Source organism: Electrona antarctica, assembly GCF_951216825.1.
Source record: "Electrona antarctica genome assembly, chromosome: 14".
NCBI lineage: Eukaryota > Metazoa > Chordata > Actinopteri > Myctophiformes > Myctophidae > Electrona > Electrona antarctica.
The window spans coordinates 36,035,317-36,060,455 of NC_136795.1; the positions used below are offsets into that span (position 1 = coordinate 36,035,317).

Consider the following 25,139-nt stretch of genomic DNA (forward strand, 5'->3'; position numbering starts at 1 on the left):
TCAGGTGTATTTTATCGATGGAGTCACCAAAATCTATTTTTAAAAGCTTTTTATCATCAATTAAAATCTTCTCTTTGATATTGTGTAAATATTACATACATTTTATCTTCATATCAGAAATTAACTTGCTTTCTTTCAGTACACACCCTATTTGTACGTAGCGTGTTCCTTCCACACGCTACGTCGGGCCGGGGAAACTCTTCCCTGTCAGGTGAAAAGAAGCAGCTTGGACTCCTCATGCATAGAAGGAAGCATGAGGTAAATCCGCTGCATGGATGCACCTGGGACGTATCCTCAGTGATGTATCCCAAGGTCATCTGGGTTTCGGGTCTCGCAACATCATATCCCTCACTCAGGTGACCCAGCCGGGCCCATTAGGGAAAGACCAGGGCAAAACAATCCGTTGCTCCGGAACTACTCTGCCGGGACTGGGAGGTAGATCAATCTGGAGTGTGAAAAGACTATAGGCTATGTGGGTTGACTCCTGTCCGGGCCCCTCCTACATCTCACCAGGTCCACTCCTGCTCTCACCGGGTCCAGGACCTGTGCGTTGCACCAGACTCCCAGCACAAGACACTTCATTCAGGAGTGGTGGATTCTTGAGCCGCAATGGTTCTGCAGGCTCCACCTGGGCAACGGTGGTGCTGCAGGCTCCGCTTGGGTTTCGTTGGGTTTGTTGGGCTTCCTCCTCACAGAAGACACAGGCTGGAGCGCCAACCCATACTGCTCCCAGGTGCCGTCTACGTCTACATTTCTACATCCCGTCTCTCCGGTGGTGCTCTTAATCACCACAGGTAGAGTAGTGTCCATCTTGAGTAAAAAAATCACAACCCACCCCATTATTGATATTATACAATTAAATATATAAACATATTATTTGAATGCCTGCGATGGGAAAATATGTTTTTCTACTAGTTAAAGATGCATGCCCTTAATATTGTGGGGTATTCAGAAAAGTAAAACCTTTCAAACCTGTCAAAAATGTAAGAAAAAAAAAAGTGGAATCGTCTATCAATAAAGGCAAAAACCCCAAAACATATATTGAACCCCCAACAACTGGAACCCCCTCAAGGACCCATGGTGTAGTGCTCCAGTGCTCCCCAGACCCAACATTGATGATAACGGTTTCTACAGACCATAATATATAACCCCATCTCAGCCATGATGGAATGGAACAGAGATACACTGATGCACTGTAGATATGTGCTGACATCTGCTGGACATCTGCAAAAACACTGACACTATGATTGAAAATTGTAGTAGAGCAGTGGGCTAAACCAAAAGTTTCAAATATTTGGTTGCAATTGACAACCTACAACTCAATATAACAATATGTTAATTCAAAGCTTACAATTATGTCAATGTTTCACAATGAAATCAAATCCAATATTTGCTCGACTTTCGATTGGGCAGGCTGCGGTGGATAATGGTTAGGCGAAGGAGACACTATCGATAGCAGAACGTTATGCTCCATCCGCTTTCTTTTCAGTCACAACACAACAGTTTATTTAGCTACGCGGTGGCGTTTGCTGAATTTTCTGGACTTAGCCGATTATGCGATTTGGGAGCCGTATGCAACACGGTGAGAGACAATTGTGGGGGCTATTTATTTATTTTATTACGAGCTATGCCGGATCATGTTAGCCACTAATGCTAAGTCTAATTGTAATCATGTTAGCCACTGACTAGTAACGCTAACTTCAATTGTAAATGTATGCTGACTTCTCAAGCTATTCGGGCTAAAACCAGAGAATGATTACAACCGATGCATTCATTAAACTGATGTTAGGGGTAACATATTAGTTGGATTGGAACGAGTGTTTTGGTGTTTTGTTGGCTGGCTAAAGAGATCACAGATTAAGCTCAGATGAGGACAATGGGTACAGGTCCACCCACCCGAGGCACCTAAACATTGTGGGGCAAATGTATGCTTTCGAAAATGGTTGGGAAATAATGTAATTTTAACATGCACGGCACACGTTCAACTTCTTGTTTATTTATCCCACAAATGACTGGCTACAACAGGTTTTGTAGCAATTTGTAGCCGCAATTTGCAACAGTAGATTTGTTTCATTTTATAATGGGTTGAATCTAGAGTTGCAAGTTTGCAACACCATGCCATTGATTGACATCCAAAGTTTCAAACAGAAAAGTCCGATCTGATTGTATTAAACGACTTTAAACTCACCAACATTTAAAGCTTGGATTCAATCTGCAAAGTGGTTCATAAAAATCCACCGTAGACATGTTATGAGCTACTTTCTGCTAAGAAATTCTGCCAGATGATAATTGGGAGTTTGGAAGCCTCGTCGGAAGTCACTCAATGGTACCACCTGTTTCGAATTTGCACATAATGCTAGGAAGCAGCAGCACGTTGCATTTCCAACACAAAGAATGATCACCTGCACAGAATTTCTTGACAGGAAGTAGAGCTCATAACATGTATGTCTTTGCAGTTTGAAAGAGGATAATTCAATGTGTCAATGGCTGGTGACTGCAACTCTAGATTCATTCAACCTATAACAATTCTATTGTTACAAATTACAACTATAGACATTTGTAGCATTTGTAATATAAATGTAATTAAACAAAAAATAGATTATTATAGTATTTGGCCCGTCATTTGTAAAATAAATGTAGATCTAATCTAAAAAATGAATCAAATCAATAGCAATCAATCAAAAATAATGGTGGCCACTAGTGCTGCACGATTCTTGCTCAAATGTGAATCTCGGATTTCCTCCACAAGAATTGAGATCACGATTCTCATTTCTTCGAAAGAACATATTTATTGTCTTTAGTCTTTAGTTGTTACTACATTCAAAATGTGGCACCTGGAGCCAACTACTGGGGCTTTAAACTGGCAACATCAAAGCTTGACTTAAACATCTCAAGTCTCTCTCTTGTAGCAAAAACATATAAAATGAATTGGACAGCCAACTAACTAGTGCTGCACGATTCTTGCTCAAATGAGATCGCATAGGTCTGAATTTAGATCCCGATCTTTTTTCGATTAATTGTGCAGCACTAGTGCCCACTGTCCTCAGTGTCCCACTGTTCCGGTTACCAGGACAATCACCTGGAATACTTGAATCAACGCTCCTTACTGCAGCTCTTGTTTCGGAAATACAACCCAACCCTGCTACGAGCTCTGCCTCTTGAAATGAGAGATGTACAGCGTCATGTTAAAAGTGCATATTTCATTGTGCCTCCTCCATCAACACAATGCCACATGGACCTGTTGTACATTCAGTTACATTTGTTGTACACTCACTCTCCAAGTTATAAATTAATAAAATAACACTATTTTTTTAACTTATTTTTTTAATTTTAACTGTGTGCTCCTCTTATAAAGAGACAATCTTTTCATTGCGACTGAGTAGCTATTGTCTAATTTAACAAGGAAGTTTCTCAAAAATGATATGCCCCCTTCTCTGTCTAGACTGATGGTGGTGGCGGGTGCTGCACTCATGGAGCCATTAATCAAGTCTGGAGCCAACCAGGTAGCTGATGTAGTATTCGTGATCGAAGGGACGGCAAACCTCGGCCCCTACTTTGAATCTCTTCGAAAGAATTACATTTTGCCCGCTATTGAGTAAGTGTGCATGGATCATCTCTGGATTTTGGTGATTTATACTGAATTATATTTAATTGGTGCCTGTGTCTCGAAACAACTGATCTTAAAGCTTACAATGTGTAGCAGCGGTCCATTGTTGTGAGCTTACAAATCTGCTATTTTCACGTGGGAGACATGATGCGCAACAAAGTATCTGTGTTCATTTTTATTTCGTTTTAGTCATAGTGTTTTGAATAAGATTTCATTTAGTTTTAGTAATATTTATCTGAAAGGCAGACCTTGATGGCGGCATAATGGCTGATTTTATACTTTGTTGCATGCTGAAAATAGCCGATCTACAAGCTCACAACATGTCTCAGCAATAAAATTAGTTTAACATGTCTTGTAGTTCTACGGGATCTTTTCTCCCCTTGCCCCGCCCTATCATTTTAGTCTAGGTTTTATTTATCAAAATTGTCAATATATTTAGTATTTTTAGTCAACCAAATGAACACTGCAAAGTATTCAGTTTTCAGTTTTTATCTGTCTTGACTCATCAGTGATTACTGACTACCGTAATTGACAGACTGATATTTAACACAGATACTTCAACGGAGGCCCCCCAGCAGAAACAGACTTTGGTGGAGATGTGAGTATTTCTAGCGGATTCGACCGTTATCACCCGACAAGAACGCAGTTATCAGTTAGGATCAGCACGACTTTTTCGGATGAGTATGGGCATGCTCTGCCGACTGAGGTCGGTAGTTCTCCGTGAGTATTTCGCTTGATAATCACTGATGTCCTGGTCAAGGTTTCCCCCTGGTGGACGTGTCATTTCCAACTATTGTCGGGGCATGGAAACTAGGAGCTACTAATATATACTATATTCTCTGCCTATCGGGACGTAACTCGGACGGCGCTGAGTCGGGTCTGGTGGCCTTCGCAACGCTCGGCACGGCGACTCGCTCGGCTAGCGCCTCGCTCGGCGGTGCCTCGCGTAGCTCAAGGCCACCAGACACGGCGCGCCTCCGTCAGGACATCAGTGATTATCAAGCAAAATACTCACGGAGAACTACCGACTGAGCCGTTGGGTCGGCAGAGCATGCCCATACTCGTCTGAAAAAGTCGTGCTGATCCTAACTGATAACTGCGGTCTTGTCCATTGATACCAGTCGAAACGGGTGGTATTTCCCAACTACTTTTGCTGAAAACATAAAAAGACGCTTTTTGCTAATTTGTCTCTTTCTCTCTCTTGCTTTCTCTCTGTAGTATGGAGGAACACAGTATGGTCTGGTGGTGTTCAACACAGTTGACTGTGTTCCAGAGTCGTATGTCCAATGCCACGCACCAACCAGCTCGGCTTTCGAGTTTGTGTCTTGGATTGACAGCATACAGTAAGTTATGTAATGTCCAGCGGTTGACTACAGCGCTGACACTCGTGTGAATTAACTTTAAAACAATAACAACAATCATTTTGTGAGAATTCAAATGACCCCATCTTTCCTGACACAGATTCATGGGAGGTGGAGCAGAGAGCTGTAGTCTGATCGCAGAGGGCCTCTCTGTGGCCTTGCAGCTCTTTGACGACTTTAAAAAGATGAGGGAACAAATGTAAGCTAGTCTTTCTGTTGTACACCACACCGCTGGTTCGTTGACATAATGCATCACATTTCAATGCATTATGTCAACATAATCGCTACGCTACACCAGTATCGCTACTGTCTGGTCGTGGTGCAAATATTAATGTATACCGTGTATACCATTACCTTCCCCCGTGGGGAAGGATTTACCATATACCTTTACTCACTATACAGTCTCTCTGTACTAAATACCCATCAATCTTGAGAGAAAGTCAGCTGCCAGTTAGTCTTGCTTAGCCAGACGACTTGAGATCTCAACCTACCGATAGGTCTGGTGGTGAATTCTAAATTTAAGCGGCTAAGATTGGGTAACGCAATTCAGAGATTAAAAAATATATATCTGCAATGCAAAGACTTTAGGACACCATTATGATCACTTTGAGAACCACTGATATAGAAAGTTTTTCAGAAAACTGTTAGGATTTAGAGGACATTTTGCAGAATCTGGTCTCGGGTCTTAATGGGCTAATCTCTCCCCAGAGGTCAGACACACAAGGTGTGTGTGCTGTTGTGTAACTCTCCGCCGTACCTGCTCCCTGCCGTGGAGAGTGTTAGCTACACCGGCTGCACTGCAGACAACCTGGCTAAACTCCTCAGAGATGTGAGTGACCTCTGAGACCTTGTGTGATTTGGTAGGAAAGTTGTTATACAGTCTTTCTGCCATAGCCTGGCTAATAAGCCAGACTAATATCACACAACACTGTCGCGGTATATTAGTCTGGGCTGGCTCCACTTGGATTTCATTTCCCGGGGGGCGGGTTCAAACATTTTCTCTTTGACGCAATTGGTCAGAGCTACTGTCAGTCAAAAGTCTCAAGCATTGAACGTCACTGTACCAAAGCCCGCCCATATTGCATACCGTGTCCCGATTGGTCCGACCTGTTCTCGGTTGTAGGAAAGAGGCGTGCTACTGAGCCTCGCCAGACCGTAATCCGCTGGTAGGCAATTTTTTTTGCCAACGGCTGATTCGGTCTGGTTTATTAACCAGGCTATTTCTGCCAACCCTTAAAAACCCTTGCATTCATGCTTCAAATGTCTTAAAAATGCCAGTTTTCTTTTTGTTCTTGATAGTCTTAAGCAGCTAAACCCTGTAATACATGAACGACGGCTGTTATGTTTGTGAATCTTGTCATTTCTGCAGCGAATCTCTTCTCAGAAAATAGCTGATAATGTGTAGAAGCTCACAATGTGTTGAATTTCACCAAAACACACCCACACATGGATCATGTGCTAACCAAGAGCTGTTCATCCTTTTAGAGAGGAATTCATTTCTCAGTTGTGGCACCACGAAAACTACCAGCTTTACGTGCTCTTTATGAGAAGGCCTCACCAGTTGTGGGGCCAGCGGAACAACATCCAGACTACAGTCAAGACCCCTTCCATATGGTCTTAGTGAGAGGCATTGCACTTCCAGGTGAGAACTGAGACATGACCCACATAAAGCAGACATGCACTGTTATTACACTGCTAGTGTAATTTAGTTAACTTTGTCAGCATAAGTACCATGTCATGTAGGGCAGGGCAACGGATGATTAAATGCCGGATATTTAAATGTCAAAAAATAAATAAAAAGCAGTTGTAATAAATGTTTCACTTTCTCATAAACAATATGTTAATAATTCTGGAAAAGGTTGTTTGATCAGCTAAATCTGCCCCATAATTAATTTCAATATAATTATATGAAGAAATATTGTTTACATATAGACTAGTACCTATTTATATGTCACACATGGTCCCTTATCTCTGTTGCCCTATTTTTTAATTCAGAGTTATAATGTAACTTTGACAAAACAAATAGCCACACAATGACATTTTGTATGTTACTTAGATTACAAGGAAGGATTATTTTGTATCTGTTTATCTGTCTCCAGTTTCTAATGGTGGAGGACCAGGGCCTCTGAAACCCGTGCTGCCCCCCCAGCCCCTGCCTGTCCAGCCGCATGGACCTCCTTCACAAGGCCCTCCTTCTATTAGTCCAGCCCATCCGTATCAGGTAATAACTGAACAGCAACACATAGGAAGAATGCCCCACATTTGTTAATCTGAGAGTGTAACCAAATGGACCCTACGAGTCCATTTGGTAACACTTGTACACTCTCGGAGTAAAATCAACAATGAGTATTGTACTGTGTATAGTAGCTCTTTGGCTCCATTTTAGGCAATAGTGGAACTTGAATTCCTTTCCCTAGCATTTTGCCCTGCATTGTTCTTGTTTAATCTGTATCCGTCCAGAACCCCCCCTCGATGACAGCCGCCCAGGCAGCTGCACAGATGGCCGTGGAGGCTGCCAACAACCAAAAAAGCAGATGTGAGTAGTGAGGCCTGCGCTCTCTGGGTCTTGGTCTACAATTTTTGATATTTGCACAAATGAAGATCATCTGAATCTTGTAGCCTGAGTGCCATGAGTTGTTCTCTTTGTTTCTTCAGTTCCAGTGATGGTGAATCCAAGTCCTCCGTTCACTGCACAGCAAACTCTTCCATCCGTGGCTGGAGTTAAGTTGGCCCCGCCTGGTCAGCCTAGTTTATCAACAGTCACCACGGCAACACCTACCATGATGTCACAGCAACAAGTCCCTCCCAATCAACAGCAGCAGCAGCAGCAGGTTCAACCCCCAGGACAGCCACCACCCATTCAACAGCAACAAGCACCTCCCCAGCTGCAGGCTGCAGCCAATCAACAGACTCCACTTTCGGCACAGCCTGGCATCATGGTAATATACCCATCTCTGCACATATTTATGATGTGTTGTGTCAATTATTGATCAGGGATCAATCAAAGGATAACGTCGACTGATTGTATTCAGACTACTGTCAAGGCATGGAAAAGTATACCAGTAATGCAGTTAGTTGTGCTGTGAACATGCTTACGGGAAACAATTGTGAATGTTTACTGATAACACTGACTGAAGTGATAATTTACTCTCGCATTTCTATTCTATGATGTACTAATTGTGCTATTATTGTAATATGAACATAATGGGACACAATTTATTTAGCCTCGAGGTTAAGTTGGATATGTAAATTGGAACTCCTGCCAAACATGGATCAAACTATCTCTCCATAACTATCTAGTAAGTCTTACTAAATGGCAAAGGCTTTGCTATTTAAAAAAAAACATACTATTGATTTGCTGTTCTCTAAGTTGTGTTGTATATTAACTGTACCAATAGTACATACTACATCAAGTACAAATGATTTGCTATACCCTCCTATTTCCCTAATAGACAGTTGGCTTGACAGTGGCTGGAGCACAGGGCAATGCCAATCCAATTGGACAGCAACAAGCAAATAAGATTGTCGCATGGAGTGGAGTTCTTGAATGGCAAGAGGTAACAATTTAATTATACTTTATTACTTAATGTAATATTATTACACTCATACAGAGACATCATTATTTGGGATATACTATACTTACTAAGATTTGTGCTAAAGTGAAATTTCATATATATTCTGTAACATAATTCATTATTGGAGGAGTTGGTCTTCATGAGGTCCCAACAGCAAGTCTAAGAGCAACCTGTCACATATTGTTATCTAGTGTGATTAATTGCTCAGTTTGCCTCATAATGCTAGCATTGATTTAGCTCAAGGTCAAAACACAGATTTATTTGACAGTGGCAAAATGGAGTCAGGAGTTAATGGCTTTTCTTGTGACACTTGTCAACCCAGCTCAGTGTTTGTGTTGTGAAATGCATGTTGGTGGAAGATCATGAAAGCTTGCTGTTAATTTGATTGAATGATTGAATACTTTATTAACAGTTTGCAAAATAGTGCAGAGGTACAATTATACAATAATGCTAACAGTAGAATGAATTCAACCCCATGTTTGTGCAGAATTTTGGTTGAACGATATCACTTTATGCTGTCCAATGCATCTCATATATACTGTATATGCCATTCAACTTAGGCTGAGCTTGGCCCAGAGTCCATTTCTGTCAATATAATGCATTCCGTTTTGGCTTTATTGTAAATCAGCAATCTCTTAAAAGGTTTTCCCAAACATGACAAGATAAGCTAGTGCTACCTACTTGTGATAGCTTTGATAACCTTTTTATCCACTCACACAAATGCTAGGTACTGTAGATGCCTCAGCTTAGGTGTGGGCGATATGGTGATAATTCTCAATGATACAATGTCTCCACGATATGCCTTTTCAAAGATATTGTATATATCGTGTGCAGTGAATACACATTCTATGATTTCCAGTTCTATTACCTATTTATACTTCTGTAGAACAACTTTTGTTTTTTTGCCAAAAATAATAAGCATTTTGGTCTAAATTATCTGTTGCTGCGGATTGCATTCACACCTGCACCGAATCGCAATCAAGTGCGATTGGAAGCGAAGCGAAACCCCCGTTTTTGGTCGGAGTAGAATGCGGTTCTTTGATGTGCATTAGGATTCGAATGATGCTTCACACCTGCCAAACGAAGCGCACTTTCTGACAATGTGCAGCAGGATTCGTTTAAAGCTTTCTGGTGTGAAGGTCACCTCAGATACATTTTTTAACATCGTTGCGGTTTTCGTTTTCTTCTATTGAGCATCAGGCTCATTCTGAACCTGTCTTTACACACTGGATTCATTTCCGTCTCCTCCATGGCATGCCATGAATACATACATTGGGTTATACATTGACCCAAATGGGTTATACATTGACCATGAATAACCCATTTGTCTTCTAAAGAAAACCTAGCACAATACATTTATAATCGCAAGCAGAAAGCCTGCCCAATATGGGATTGATTAATTATTGATCCTGTATTGATGCCCCAAAGAAGAATGCTGCTGGTTATTTTCCCAGTGGGAGTGGTGTATATTGACCCTCCTAAGAGCGTTACATTCCGTGGTTGTCAGAACAATTGCTCATGTTCTAGGGGGGATTCTGCTTGGAGATTCTTATAAAATAACGTATCAAACCCCCCCCGGACATGGAATGTTAGCCACATTGTTTTCTGTGTATAGTTTAGCTTAACCATTTAGACCTATGTTTCTTCAAAAATAGCAGACCTACAAGCTCATAGCGCGCCACTCGGTGGCGCGCTATGAGCTTGTAGATCTGCTATTTTTCAATAGCTAAAGCATAACATAATGCTAACACCAAAAGGGATTCCCGCCCAAAATGGGTTAACTTAGTAACCATGTCATCTATCGCTGTCATTTCGGCATTCGGCACCAAACCCACCTCTTCTTCTCTGTATTCATACTTCCTGCAGAAGCCTAAAGCCTCGTCTATGGATTCTGCTACCAAGCTCACTCGCTCTCTGCCATGCCAGGTTCAGGTCAATCAAGGAGAGAATCTGTGAGTTGCCGAGCTACATCAAAAACTATATAATTAGCAGTACTAACTGTTATTCTGGTGCTTATTTTCATACTATTATATATATATCAGTGGTTTTCAACCCTTTTCATATCGAGGTCCATTATTTATTCGGCATTTGAGCCATGGACCACCATTTTGACGAGATTTAGCCTCTCGGACCCAAGACTTTTGTTATTGTTGGATAAGACTTTGTCCACAATTCCATGCTGTATAATACCAGGAGATATAATGGGCTGTTGATCAAAATAACAATTATTCTAATTCTCTAATTGTGTAGACTTCATGTAAATAAAGTAATGCCGGTGTTTAACAATTATTTAACTCTTGAGAGGTTGATTACCAACTCTCCATCATTTAGCTGGGGACCACCTGGAACCCCCTCAAGGACCACTGGTGGTCCCCCCTCAAGGACCACTGGTGGTCCCCGGACCACCGGTTGAAAACCACTGCTATATATATATATATATATATATATATATATATATATATATATATATATATATATAATGGTGTGTATAATATTGCAATATATCTATGTTCTTTCCCTTAACAGAAACACAGACCAGTGGCCACAGAAGCTTATCATGCAGTTGATTCCACAGCAGCTGCTGGTGAGTCTTAATACGTGTGTAGGAGTGTAGGATGCATCACCGTTTAAAGGCATCACTAATTCATGAAGGAACGAGGAAATGTCTCTGTCTTACACTCTCTCTGGCTCTCTCTGTCTGCAGACAACCTTAGGTCACCTGTTCAGAAACTCTCGGATGGTTCAGTTCACCTTCACTAATAAAGACGTGGAGTCTCTGAAGGGCCTCTATCGTATAATGGCCAACGGGTTTGTAAGTTGTCCAGCGTGTGACTCCCACAAAACTCTTTTTTTTTGCACTGCCCACATCCATCAGTCTGCACCACAATGCAATTTACATGATCGTTTGTCTTTGTTAACTAAACTAACCATCCAACCGTGTCATACATGGATTCAAATTATGCAATAGCAGACCCCAGCAAAACATGTCTGGGTCAAAAATAAATTGACACCTACCACCTACCTACGGTCCCACAAAGTATTGGCTTGGCATGAAACTGTTTCGCTGTACTATCGCAGACAGAAAATCGGATTCTGCTAGACTTGGCAAATGCGGGTGATTTTAACATGCTTTAAAAAAAAATCACACCCATGTGAACTGAGTGGTGCAATCCCCCCCCCCCCTTTTTTTCTCTCTCTCTCTCTGTCTCTCATTAGCAGGCAACAGTGCAATACTATCTCTCTGTCTCTGGCACAACATCGCCCCTACTGGTACTCATGAGTCACACACAAACACACAGTCACAAACATAGGTGAACAACACAGACATTGCTGTTCCTTGGAGTGGTTGCACCACTCAAAAATAATTGCACAGTAAACGCGATAGGCATCCTGAAAACAAATCCATTGCATTTGTCGACAAATAATGGAAAATGATGCCTTAGGCCCACTAATTATACTGACCTGCAGTGCTGTGTTGAATACACTAGAGGGTGCACAAGGCCAAACAATGAATCATATAAAGTCAATCAAGATAATGGGATTTTTAAAGGGTTATTCATTGTTCTGGTTTGATTCGGTTCCAGGGGGCTACTAGCTGCTTGGAAGGATTTTCTCAATGTGGTACACTGTCTTTGAATGTTAATCAGATTTGACTACTTTGAAATGATTAATTGGTCTGCATCTTCGCCTGTATTTGGTTTGTGCTTTTGGAATTCACTGTATGAATCCGATAAGTTGTGTTTTCATGTAAACAAAGCTTGACACAAAACAAATGCTCTGCATCACAATGGCTCCCAAGGCTTCACGCTAGTATGTGTTGGACTGTCCTGCAGGCTGGATGCGTTCACTTTCCCCACACAACGTCCCCCTGCGAAGTGCGGGTGCTGATGTTGCTGTTCTCCTCCAAGAAGAGAATATTCATGGGCCTCATCCCCAATGATCAGAGTGGCTTTGTCAACGGCATCCGGCAGGTCATTACCAACCACAAGCAGGTCCAGCAGCACAGAGCGGTAAGTTGTACTGAAGTGGCGTGTCACTTCAATCTTCACTCTGTATGTCCTTCCCCACACAAGTGCTGATTTTTTTTTCCACTGAGCTAATAGCACACCTACTTACGCAGCACAGAACCAGTAGTGGTCTAACTGGTCATACCCTATCACAAGATCTCAAATACTCAATAGACAAGCAGGAAGAACAAATACAACCACTCGTTAAATTGTATTGAAAATACTCTTATCTTACAGATTGGCCAAAATGTCACTATTATATATATATATATATATTCACAAAGAAGTGACATGGTGTAGCACCCATGCTTATCTGCCTGGCTGTCTGTTTCTGATGTGATTTTGGAAATCATACCAGGCAGAAACATAGCATACAAATATTTGTTATGGTATAGAATTTGCCTCTGCATTGGGAAATTGAGTATGCACCACCAAATATGGATGGTAAATCCACTGATTTAGTGAAGGCACAAGATGATTTAATGAAGACTTTTTACATATTCTGTGCGCATTTGTAATGGTGAACAATCTTCGCATGATTAAAATGTGTAGTTAAGCTTTCTGTAGCAGCAGCAGATTTTTGGGCAATTGCACAGGCATGATTTTATTTGTCACATTTGCTCTAAAAACTGTATTTTGTATCATTTAAATTGTGTTGATTTAAAAAAGTATTTAGGTAGGAAATGGGGAAATGTCTGAAGGGCTCAAAGTTTCTCCTCCTAAATTTCTAATTTCTCCTCAAAATGCCCAACAGCTGCTATAGTATAGATTACATTTCCATCCATCTTCAACCGCTTATCCGTAGTCGGGTCATGGGGGCAACAGCTCCACCAGAGAGCTTCAGACTTACATTTGGATTACATTTATGTCAACCAATTTTGTATTTGGTGGCAATATACTGTACACAATCCAAACTATCCAACTGTGAATCCGTCTATGGGCTGAATTTCTGATGCATGATCCATAGGAGATTATGTGGAATGTAGAGAAATTTGGAGGACAAATGCATTGCTAGTTCTTTCTCTGTGCCTCAGTGCCTTTGTTTTTCCCCATTTCAGTTCAATGTGCATTTTCGGCATGAAAGAAAAGTGACCGTCGTCACGTAAAATTTGAAAACACCAATCACGAATGGTCAAATGTATAAATGGATGATATCTCTCTTACTCTGACTCTGTCTGTGTTTGTGGTCCTGCAGCTGGGCGGTGCTGGGGGTCCGATGCCACCGGGCCAAGTCCCCACCAACCAGAACTTCCTCAACAGGCCCACTGGCCCCATTCCCTCTGTCGCTCATGGCCAAGTTCAGCAGCAGGTAACGTTGACCCACGCTGGCCCGTTTGTCTGTCTGTCTGCACACCCCCCTCCTCTCTGAACACTGCTCCTCCACCTCTGGCTGCTGCATTGCCACCCTGTTCAAAAACCTCTTCTGGTCCGTGACAGGTGTCCCTGGATGTCTGCATGCCCTGCTGTGTTAACCCTTTCCTTCCCTTTGTTTTTTCCCACCCACACCTTCTCCTCCCTCCCCTTTTCCTGTCTCTGGTCTGTCCTGTGTCCAGTCTGTGGTGGTGGGCATGCCCTCCGTTAGTCAGGTCACTATGATGGAGGAGCAACAGAGGCAGAACAACCTGGTGAGACCTTTAAGTCCAATTTGCACTTTGTCGTCTCAAGACTGCCAAAATAGAACGTTAACAAAAAGTGATGCCGCTGTACGACAAAGTATAAATTAGCCATTAGCCTTGCAATGAACCGTGCAAGGTATGAAACATGAAGTGTACTGGTGTTGGTAGAAGTACAAATAAAAATACATTGCACTCACTCGCACACACACAACCACCAGAGTCACTCTCCTTCACTGTTCAGCAAAAGTCTTTTGACAGCTTATTTCCACTCAACAGCATGTTTTCTCTGTTTTCTCTCACTGTTGAATACTCACCCCATACAGCATGTCTGTATAATGTTTGGTTGTTATGAGAAGCACATTTATTCCTGCATCCATAACGTCAGGCATCTCAAGTCTCTACATAATGACGACCCACACAAGACTGCTTGAACTGCCACAGTTATTTAGTTCTTTATTCCACACATTATCAGTGTAGCCCAGTGGTTAGTTCATGTCCTTAGCCCTATTCTAATTAGGGATGTCCCAATACTGTATTGGTATCGGAAAAGTATCGGTATCGGCCCTTTTTGGTCATATCGGTATCGGCAAATATGCCAGTCTAACCACCGATCCGACACAGGAGTAAGGGACACGGGTAAGGGGTTGTAAGTTGGGGTTGTAAGGGACACGGGTAAGGGGTTGTAAGTTGGGGTTGTAAGGGACACGGGTAAGGGGTTGTAAGTTGGGGTTGTAAGGGACACGGGTAAGGGGTTGTAAGTTGGGGTTGTAAGGGACACAGGGGTAAGGGGTTGTAAGTTGCGCCTGTAGTTGTACCCCAGTAAAACTACATGTGTGACATGCATCCAGATGACGATGAGAGCTACTGGACCGGCCAACCTGCAGCCATCCGTCACCGGCGTGCCGCCCAACCAGGTCGCTCAAGGCGGACCGCCCCAGCCCCAGGGCCCCATGCTCCGCCTTCCGAACCCGGGGGCCAATCCACAGCTGCGCAGCCTACTCCTCAGCCAACAGCAGCCAGTAAGAGCTCAATAACATAACTGTATGAGTAATCTAATGTCCATTACATGCATCAGCACACTTTAATAACTCACCATGCAGTATGTGTCTCAGAATATCAAGTGATCTTTAGGGTTGCACACAAACTAAATTAAAACACGAAGAATCTTTGAAGTTAAAGGAACTACAACAAAAACGTTTTTTAATATTTAATATCATATTGTTTATGTCCCTCAAAGTTATTTCTAATGGTTTGAGCCTAAATAACTAGTCCATGTCATTTCTGTTTGGCTTCTAAAGCTTTTTAGCTGCAGTACCACACATCCACAATGTGGGGCGCTGTGTATGCAAATAATTTTCTCTGCCACACCATCATCCCAGCTACTCCCTCCCACATATTTGACTCATAATAATAATAAGGCTCTAAAGAAGAAATGCAGATTTGGAACTGAAGAGGGGGATATGACATCACAAGTAGCACCAAATCAGTTGGCCTGTTGTGAGACTACTGAACATAAAAACACATATGATGAGGAAAGTCTCATATTTGTGGGGCTAGAAGACACGTAGGAAAGCCCCCCAAAAAACGTGTTGTAGGACCTTTAACATATTGTGGTCTGTGTGTGTCTCTCTCAGCAGGGTGGGGTTTCTCACATGCCTGGCATGATGCCTCACCAAGGTTTAGGGCAGCAGTTGGTACACCCAACGCCAGGAGGCGGGCCTCCAATGCAGGGCCAGTGGAGACAGCCTCTATCAGGTAGAATGTTGTTAACTGTACTCAAAACATGCCATGTGTGTTGAGGGAGTCTCAAGTTTTAATTACGTCAGTAAAGTTCTACTCTGCAAGTAGTTTATTGCTTGCAAATGACAAAACATTACGATGTTGCCAGATCCCAATTACGTGTAATTACTTAGTGTATATTCTTAAAGGTAAAGCCTATTCAAATAGAAGCAAATATTCTTAATTCTCAAAATGAAGTAAATGCACAGTGTCAAATAAGTATAAAGTAAGGTAGAATTACACTAAGAATCAATAAACTCACAAGTCCCAAGCAGTCGTTTTTTATGTTCTAAACAATTTCACATTTCTGGTTTTTCAAACCACTTTACCTCTAACTTAAGTCAATCAATACATCTCCCTCTCTCTCTCCATCCTTCCATCATTCTCTCTGCAGGTCAGATGCTGATGGCTGGAGGTCAGAGAGGAACCGTGGCACAGCCAGGAATGCCCCAGGTCTCCAGCGTTATGGAGGATGAGATTCTCATGGACCTTATATGATTTTTGGACTTTTCCCCCAGTGTTTTTAGTTTCACCTTGGCATCTGTTTGTCTGTCATTTAAACATACAATGACAAACAAATGTTCTGTTACTTTTGCCACCTGCTGTATGTTCAACTTAAAGGCACACTTTTGCAACCAAAGATCGTATTTTAATGATGTTTGGGAGACAAGAAACACTTTCCTTGGGTTTTTATGTGGGTAATCTGTGTTTTTAGACATTTTAGTATTTCAAAGTGTCCATGATGTCATGGACACTGGGCTCACTTCCTTCCTGGACTACAATTCCCATAATGCACTCCTCCTCCTTGTGGATAGAGCGTCGCAGTCCCGCCCCCTTTCAGAACGACGAGGGAACCAGAAGAGAATTCCCCATTATTTTTTCCCATAGACTTTTCAAAACGTATTTATTTAAAGACCTGTAAGCCTCGTACAAAGCCAACGGCTGAGTTGACAAATCATTACAATTTCATTAGAATTCCCCATTATTTTTTCCCATAGACTTTTCAAAACGTATTTATTTAAAGACCTGTAAGCACGGCTGAGTTGACAAATCATTACAATAAACACATTTTTTGGGCCGAACAAATAATTAGAGGAAAAACTGTACACTGCCCTGTTTTTCTTCTTTCTAATTATTTGTTCGGCCCAAACAAATGTGTTTATTGTCATGATGTAAATAAACTCGGCTGTTGGCTTTGTCCGAGGCTTACAGGTCTTTACGTTTTGAAACGTGTATGGAAAAATGAATGGGGAATTCTCTTCTGGTTCCCTCGCAGGGGGCGGGACTGCGACGCTCTATAGGGGGGGGGCTGTCTTACTGAGAACATGTAGTCCAGGAAGTAAGTGAGCCCAGGACACTTTGAAATACTAAAATATCTAAAAACACATTACCCACATTACATAAAAACCACAGGAAAGTGTTTCTCGTCTCCCAAACATTAAAATAAGATCTGGTTGCAAAAGGGGTGAAGTGTCTCTTTAACTCCTACACAACCATTTTCTGTTTTGCTATGTTAATTAGTGACACACATTATGAACATAAACCTTTCATTTATATGGTCAAACCAGCATTCACATACAGACTCATACTTCATGGTAATCCACACATTGAAGCCAGACAGCCCATTGAATTCAGCCGTTGTGCTTCTGATAACTTACCTCTTAAAATACCTGTTTTACATTTTATTACTGAAGTATAGAATATTTTACTTTGCTGGTAGATTTTTATTTTAATTGAGGTACATTTTATTGAGATTAAATAAATAAATACATGTTTTGTTAAGGCACATGGCTCAATGGAAAACTCATTTTCATCACGGTGAGAAGATTTTTTACAGCGTGGCCTACCAGGCCTAGGGCTGTGCTGTCTGCAAACCTTAACGTCTCTCAGCGACAATGTTACAGCATTGCATTTACACAAGGACATGATCGATGGTGGGGACCAGAGTTACAGGATTGGTCAGCTGGTTGGCGCCTAGAAACGGACTAGTCAATCACAGAGCACTCGTCCCTCCAGGCTTTCTGGCTTTGTGCAATGTTTTTCATCAGGCTGCACGGGTTCAGTGAAGTCAGTGTTCATTTAACGCAGATTAACACTTCGCGTTTGTATGGAGGATGGTAACACAAAGCACAGATCTACAAGCTATCGGTGTGGCGCAATGCTATGCATTAATGGCTTATATATATATAGTGTAGTAAGTCACATCAGAGTTGATCCGATAAGGTGGAGAAAAAAGAAACCGAGGGTTACGGCTAGCTGATTTGTATATAGGGATACAATTCCGCAAGTATTATAAGAATCTTAACCTATTGGCCAAAGGGTGGTGCTATAGCAATCAATTGAAAAATACAATCTTTGAACAGGCATAGCTCATGAACTGTTTGACCAACAGCAATAAAACGTCAATACACACATATGCATCTCATGAGGAACAAATGTGTCACTTTGACCTCTGACCTTAGATCGCCCACCATTTTGAATTGTATGAAAAACTTCATACAAGTTTGATCAATGTGCATGAAACTTTACATATAAATAACGGTAATGGGTTGCACACACCAAGACTGCATTTCAGTAATTTATTCTTGCATTTTGGACAGGAGAAAAACGTTTAGGCTACACACTGATGAAGGCTGGATAGCCGAAACGTTTGTCTCCTGTCTAAATTACTGAAATGCAGTCTTGGTTACCGTTATTTATATGATATGATTTGAACGGGTAACGCACCTTAAGTCAGAGCGTGGTGGTCACATGAAGAGTTATCACAAAACTTTACACAAACTTTGGACATTGGTAGATATTGATCTATAGAAAATGTTGGGTTTTTGTTTTTAAGTTAGAAAAAATGAAGCTTTTATGAGACAATAATGAAAATTGCAGTTTTATAAATTATTCTTCTGCCCCTAACACATGCAGAGTCATATTTTTATGAAACTTTGCAGTATGGGTCTAGACTCTAGAGCGTCATTCCAAATATCAATTGAAAATTTTAAGTCATGGATCGTTTGCCCAACAGCCATGAAACTTGCTTACACATGTGCCATCAGGATGGAATATGAAAAATCTGAAAAGCTTGTTTTGTTTAATGATATTAGAGATAGATAGTCCTACTGTGTACCGATTTGCATATTGTTTGGACAAAGTCTGTAGGAGTACAGGCCTTTGGCCTGGCAGAGACAATTCAATCATGAGCACTTTTTAAAGACGTTTCTGTTTTATCAAGACATGGAAGGACGGGGAGACCTGTTACTGAACAAACACTCAATACCAATGAGTACTATCAGTATAAATCAATTTAACACTTGTTTAATTAAAAAAATCACTTACACTAGTTCTTTAAGCGGGAGGCGCACTTAGTTTAGACTAGTCATTGGTTAGACATAAGGTTGGTGAGGGGTGCGTTAAGACGACCGGATAAAGGTTGGTGAGGGGTGCGTTAAGACGACCGGATAAAGGATGGTGAGGGGTGCGTTAAGACGACCGGATAAAGGATGGTGAGGGGTGCGTTAAGACGACCGGATAAAGGATGGTGAGGGGTGCGTTAAGACGACCGGATAAAGGATGGTGAGGGGTGCGTTAAGACGACCGGATAAAGGATGGTGAGGGGTGCGTTAAGACGACCGGATAAAGGTTGGTGAGGGGTGCGTTAAGACGACCGGATAAAGGTTGGTGAGGGGTGCGTTAAGACGACCGGATAAAGGATGGTGAGGGGTGCGTTAAGACGACCGGATAAAGGATGGTGAGGGGTGCGTTAAGACGACCGGATAAAGGTTGGTGAGGGGTGCGTTAAGACGACCGGATAAAGGTTGGTGAGGGGTGCGTTAAGACGACCGGATAAAGGATGGTGAGGGGTGCGTTAAGACGACCGGATAAAGGTTGGTGAGGGGTGCGTTAAGACGACCGGATAAAGGTTGGTGAGGGGTGCGTTAAGACGACCGGATAAAGGTTGGTGAGGGGTGCGTTAAGACGACCGGATAAAGGTTGGTGAGGGGTGCGTTAAGACGACCGGATAAAGGATGGTGAGGGGTGCGTTAAGACGACCGGATAAAGGATGGTGAGGGGTGCGTTAAGACGACCGGATTAAGGTTGGTGAGGGGTGCGTTAAGGTTAGGTTTAGGTGTGCTGCCTCGTGAGGGTTTGAGATAGGTTGTAGGACTAATGATGACTGGTCTAACCAATGACATACTACTAAGTACTGCACTTCTTTAAGCTTGTCTTGCCACAAAAACATTACAATTTGTTTTTATCATGATATTCATATTCATAACACTACCAAGATCTTCCTGTTTGAACAGGAAGATTTAGTAGGATTGGTACATTGACCGGAATTCCCGAACTACTCTGAAAAGAACTCGCAGACCAGTTGTGTGCTCTTTGGTTTAGGACTATCATAGTTTATGATAACTATCATAGCATATTCAAACAAAGATAGGTATGTTCATGTTCCTGATAGAGAGATAAGTAGTTTTTTAACTGGTATTACCATGGGCTCATATTCAATTCTTGATGTGTTTCATACAGTCACCCATCATTTCTGATATGTTGTATAATGTATAAACACCTTCACTGGCTTGATATCCAGTACTGTAGATGACCACTATAAGCCAGCTGAAACCAGTATTTTACCAGCTCAGTGAGCTGTTTTGGCAGAGATCTGTCCTGGTAAATAAAAGTTGGACAGATGTTGCTTATCTTGTGTCAGACAGATGGTTTTGTGGTTTGTAAGACTTGGAAAACAATTTCAGGTACTAACAGTAGATACCAGAAGAAAAATAATAATAAAAACATATGGCCCATAATTATATGCTTTCATAATCTGAAAAGCATTTAACCAAAGCACTGGGTCACCATTATTTACTCCCCACTCTTAGAGACCTAACATGTAGGTCTTCATATCCTTGAGTAATCATATTATTCTGCTTATACTTGTTCTCTTCCCACATGCTTTACATGTAGGAGGACCGTGTCAATAGATTTCAGGGCGTTAACTAATTTAGGCTACGGCTGATAAAATTGTGTAGGCCTAGATATTGATTAATATAATATTTAATTAATAGATATTGTATGGACAATCTATTTTGGCATAGCCCCTTATTTTCAGAAAGGAGTCGGTCATATATTCAGTGCATTTGATCCAGTGCAGTATAACCTCTCTCTATGATAAAAACATGACACCAGACCAGACAGACCTCTCCTCTCGTGGCCTCCATTCCTCTATGCTGTCACTTAGTTGTATAGATTTGAATCCATTGTCGTTCTGTTTGTCCTGTCAGATTGAGAGGGAGAAGTGGGAGCACCTGGAGGCTCAGAGGGATCGAGAAACAGAAGGACCTCATTGTCCAGCTGAGTGAAGACTCAGCTGGATGACCTCGAACGCTTTGCCTACCAGGAGGGAATCTAGAGTTGGTAAATTCAATCCTAAACTGAATTTAAACTGTAGTATAAGCTTTACACTACAAGACAAGTGTTTGTTTAAGCAAAATTCATAGTGAGCATTCAATGTGGTATTGCTTCCCTGTTATTTTGAATGTGTAACAAATCACGTGTCACAGTTGTTCGACTGTTTTGGCTGCTCCAACCACCTGTTTCAGATCCATCTTCATTAGGCTGATTGAGCTGATTTAGACATACATGGTAATATGCTCATTTGTGCACATATTTGTGATGTGTGTTGTGTCAATTATTATTGATCAGGGTTAACGCTCTCAAGGGTCGCCACATCATTTTGGAGTGTTTTTTTTAGACCTTGGCTGATTTTATATATTCAGATTACTGTGTCAAGGCCTTGAAAATACCAGTAATGCAATCATATTATGTTGTATGTTGTTGAACATGGTATGGGAAACAATAGTGACTCACAACTCTATTCTGTGCTGTGCTAGTTGTGCTGCCTATTATTGTTATATGAACATAACAGAAGATACTTTATTCATCTCTGAGAGGAAGTTGGGTAGGCAAAGGGCAATGCCTGCCAAACATTGGTCAATCATTTGTGTTTTTCTCTTATAAAGTAGTCTAGTAATGTGAGTAAAAGTCAATGCTTGCAAGATAAATTATGCTGTTAATTTGCTCTGTTCTGTTGTATATTTACAGACTACATCGAGTACAAATTATTAGCTATCCAACTACTGTAGTCCATCATTCTTGCTTTGTATTTATTCATCCTATTTCGACTGTTTTCAATTGAGTACTGGGCAATGCCAATCCATTTGGACAGCAAAAAGCAAATAAGATTGTAGCATGGAGTGGAGATCTTGAACGGCAAGAGGTAACAATCAGTCAAAATGTACTATCCTATGTAATATTATATGTACATGTATGAAGACATTTGTACTAAAATGACATACGGTATATATACACACCTTTATTTATTCTGTTATAGAAGTCTAGCAGGACTTAAATGTCTTTCTATAGCTAACGATATGTGATCACCACCACTATACTTTGGAGGTCCCAGCAGCAAGTCTAAACACAACCTGTCACATATTCTTATCTAGCGTGATTAATTGCTCATTTTGCCTCCTTATACTAGCATTGGTTTAGCTCAAGGTCAAAACACTGATTTATTTGACAGTGGCAAAATTGAGTCAGGAGAACACTAGCTAATGGCTTTCTTGTGACACTTCTCAGCCCAGCCCAGCCCAGTGTTTGTGTTGTGAGCTGGTGTCATCAATTGCCGCTATTGACTCTACAGTCTCATTCCCCCTCTTCGGTGAGTCAAAATTATCTGAGCAAGATAACAGGCCATGAGTGAGAGTGGGAGGCTAATGAAACCCTAAATCTATGCTCTGCAAAAGCAGAGTTCCAGACAACTGTAGGGGAAGCTCATGAAAGCTTGCTGTTAATTCGTTATTTATTTCATCCAATGCATCTCAGCAGGCTTTCAGCTCCATAAGTGATTCTTGTCCAGTGTGATCTGTAATGTTGGAAAGGATTACACCCCTGAGACAAAAAAAAACATTTAAAGAAATAGTTTATTATAAAAGTACTCAAAAGGGATGCCATTAAACTTAGGTTGAGCTTGGCTCAGAGTAATTGTTTGTCGTTATATGTTGTCTTTTGGCTTAATTTCAATCAGCAATCTCTTAAAAGGTTTTCCCAATAAATGACAAGGTAAGGTACTGACTTGTGATGGCTTTGATAACTTTTTTCTATTCACTCACATAATTCTATAGGTACTGTAGATACCTCAGGCTATCATTTAGGCTATTTGGTGCTTCTTTTTCTCTGGCTCATTCAAAACCTCAATTTCCCACTGACTGGATTCATTCCTCCATGGCATGCCTAAACATGGACCATGAATAACCCATGCCTTCTAAAGAAAACCTAGCTTAATACATTTATAATTGTATAATGGGCAGCACAGAGACAGCAGAAAGCCTGCCCAATATGGGATTGATTAATTATTGATCTTGTATTGATGCCCCAAAGAAGAATGATGCTGGTTATTTTCCCAGTGGGAGTGGTGTATATTGACCCTCCTAAAAGCGGCGCATTCTGTGGTTGTCAGAACAATTAGGTTTCTGCTTGTAGCTCTAATGGAACTAGAGGTTCACACAGTTCGGGGCGGCCCTCACACCTACTGTATGTTGCACCACAGATCAGACATCGTCAGAGGAATACGAGACGGCTCGCCCCTTTTCCAACTCGCCCAAAGCGGCGAAGATCGGTCGCCTCAACGGGAAGAGCGGTCGCCCCAACAGGAAGAGCGGTCGCCCCAAAGCGCGGAGAAGTCACCCCCAAAAGTCCGGAGAAGTCGCACCCAAAAGTCTGGAGAAGTCGCCGCAACAAAGAGAGAGAGAGATTTTTACATGTAGCTGTTATGTCTCACTGACAGCTGTTGAGGACTATATGGACCTGTATTGAGGTTGGAGCATTTGCATAGTACCTACCCGTTGTACCCGTCTGTGTCCCTTTTGTGCCTATTTGGAGATGTCTGTTTGAGTCTCGCATTCATCATGCCCATATATTGGGATGCACATATATGGGCATATTGGTTGGATCAGCGGTTCTGCACAACTTGATAACCGAACTGCTCAACGGCACCACATGACATCTATGACTCTGGACAACCTTAACTTAGTAGTACCTAATTTGTCAGTCTGCTGTCCTGTCTGCACCAGTGCACCTTACCCCTCTTTTCCTCTCTGTATTCAAGCTTCCTGCAGAAGCCTAGAGCGTTGTCTATGGATTCTGCAACCAAACTCACTTGTTCTCTGTCATGCCAGGCGCGAGTCAATCAAGGAGAGAATCTGTAAGTAACTAAAAGTGAAAGTGATTTTTTTAAAGGGATGGAGAAAAAAAAGAAATAGCCTGTAGACATCAAACGGGAAGAAAGGTGATTTAAGTGACTTTGAACATGGCCTGAACCGTTGATACAAGGCAGGATGGATCCATTCTTTCATGTTGTAGAGTAGACAACAAAATACTGACCCTGTCACCCTTCTGTCCGAATGTCACAGCAGAAAGAGTTATCAGACCAACGTTTTTTCCTATCTGTAATTGTCCAATTTTGGTGAGCCTGTGTGTGAATTGTAAGGAAGAACAAAATAAAACGCCCAAGGGCTCCAATGCGACAGATGCTTTTTATTGCACACAGAATGATCTGTGTGACATTTCGAGCACAAGACTCTTCTTCAGACTAATTATGAGTGTGAATGAATTGTAGCCCCGCAAGAACAGAAAACTGTTGACAGGAGTGCATGGCACCTGTTGTGGTCTTCTTCCACGGTTTGACGTGTTGTCCTTTATTTCAGTTACTGTTGCCTTTCTGTCAGCTCAAACCACTCTGGCCATTCTCCTCTGACCTCTGGCATCAACAAGGCATTTTAGCCCACAGAACTGCCGCTCACTGGAATTTGTTTCTTTTTTGCTCCATTCTCTGTAAACCCTAGAAATGGTTGTGCATGAGAATCCCAGTAGATCAGCAGTTTCTGAAATACTCCAGGCCATTTGGCACCAACAACCATGCCATGTATTCAAATCCACTTTCTTACCCATTGTGTGTGTGTGTGTGTGTGTGTGTGTGTGTGTGTGACGTGTGTGTGTGTGTGTGTGTGTGTGTGTGTGTGTGTGTGTGTGTGTGTGTGTGAATAGTAATCACTCATTGTTCATGAGTGATTAGAAGTGGATTCCAAATGATGAAACAGGGAACAAGCCCACATTTCTCCTCAGAAATACTGCCCAGTTCTCTC

At 41.7% G+C, this 25,139-nt stretch overlaps 1 protein-coding gene across 2 annotated transcripts; it reads left to right on the plus strand.

Annotated features, from left to right (window-relative positions):
- The first annotated feature begins 1,435 nt into the window (after positions 1–1,435).
- On the plus strand, positions 1,436–17,731 carry med25 (mediator complex subunit 25). Of its 2 annotated transcripts, XM_079521681.1 has the most exons (20): positions 1,436–1,582; positions 3,443–3,595; positions 4,160–4,205; positions 4,826–4,950; positions 5,069–5,167; positions 5,677–5,797; positions 6,454–6,610; positions 7,068–7,189; positions 7,429–7,504; positions 7,624–7,907; positions 8,421–8,525; positions 10,410–10,495; positions 11,070–11,127; positions 11,248–11,355; positions 12,377–12,553; positions 13,746–13,859; positions 14,104–14,175; positions 15,015–15,185; positions 15,801–15,921; positions 16,340–17,731. In XM_079521681.1, the coding sequence occupies exons 2-20, from the start codon at positions 3,447–3,449 to the stop codon at positions 16,441–16,443; spliced, it is 2,295 nt and encodes a 764-aa protein (XP_079377807.1). In that variant the 5' UTR covers positions 1,436–1,582; positions 3,443–3,446; the 3' UTR covers positions 16,444–17,731. The 2 variants fall into 2 exon arrangements, with proteins under 2 accessions (XP_079377807.1, XP_079377808.1); XM_079521682.1 differs by lacking the exon at positions 14,104–14,175.
- Positions 17,732–25,139: the final 7,408 nt, after the last annotated feature.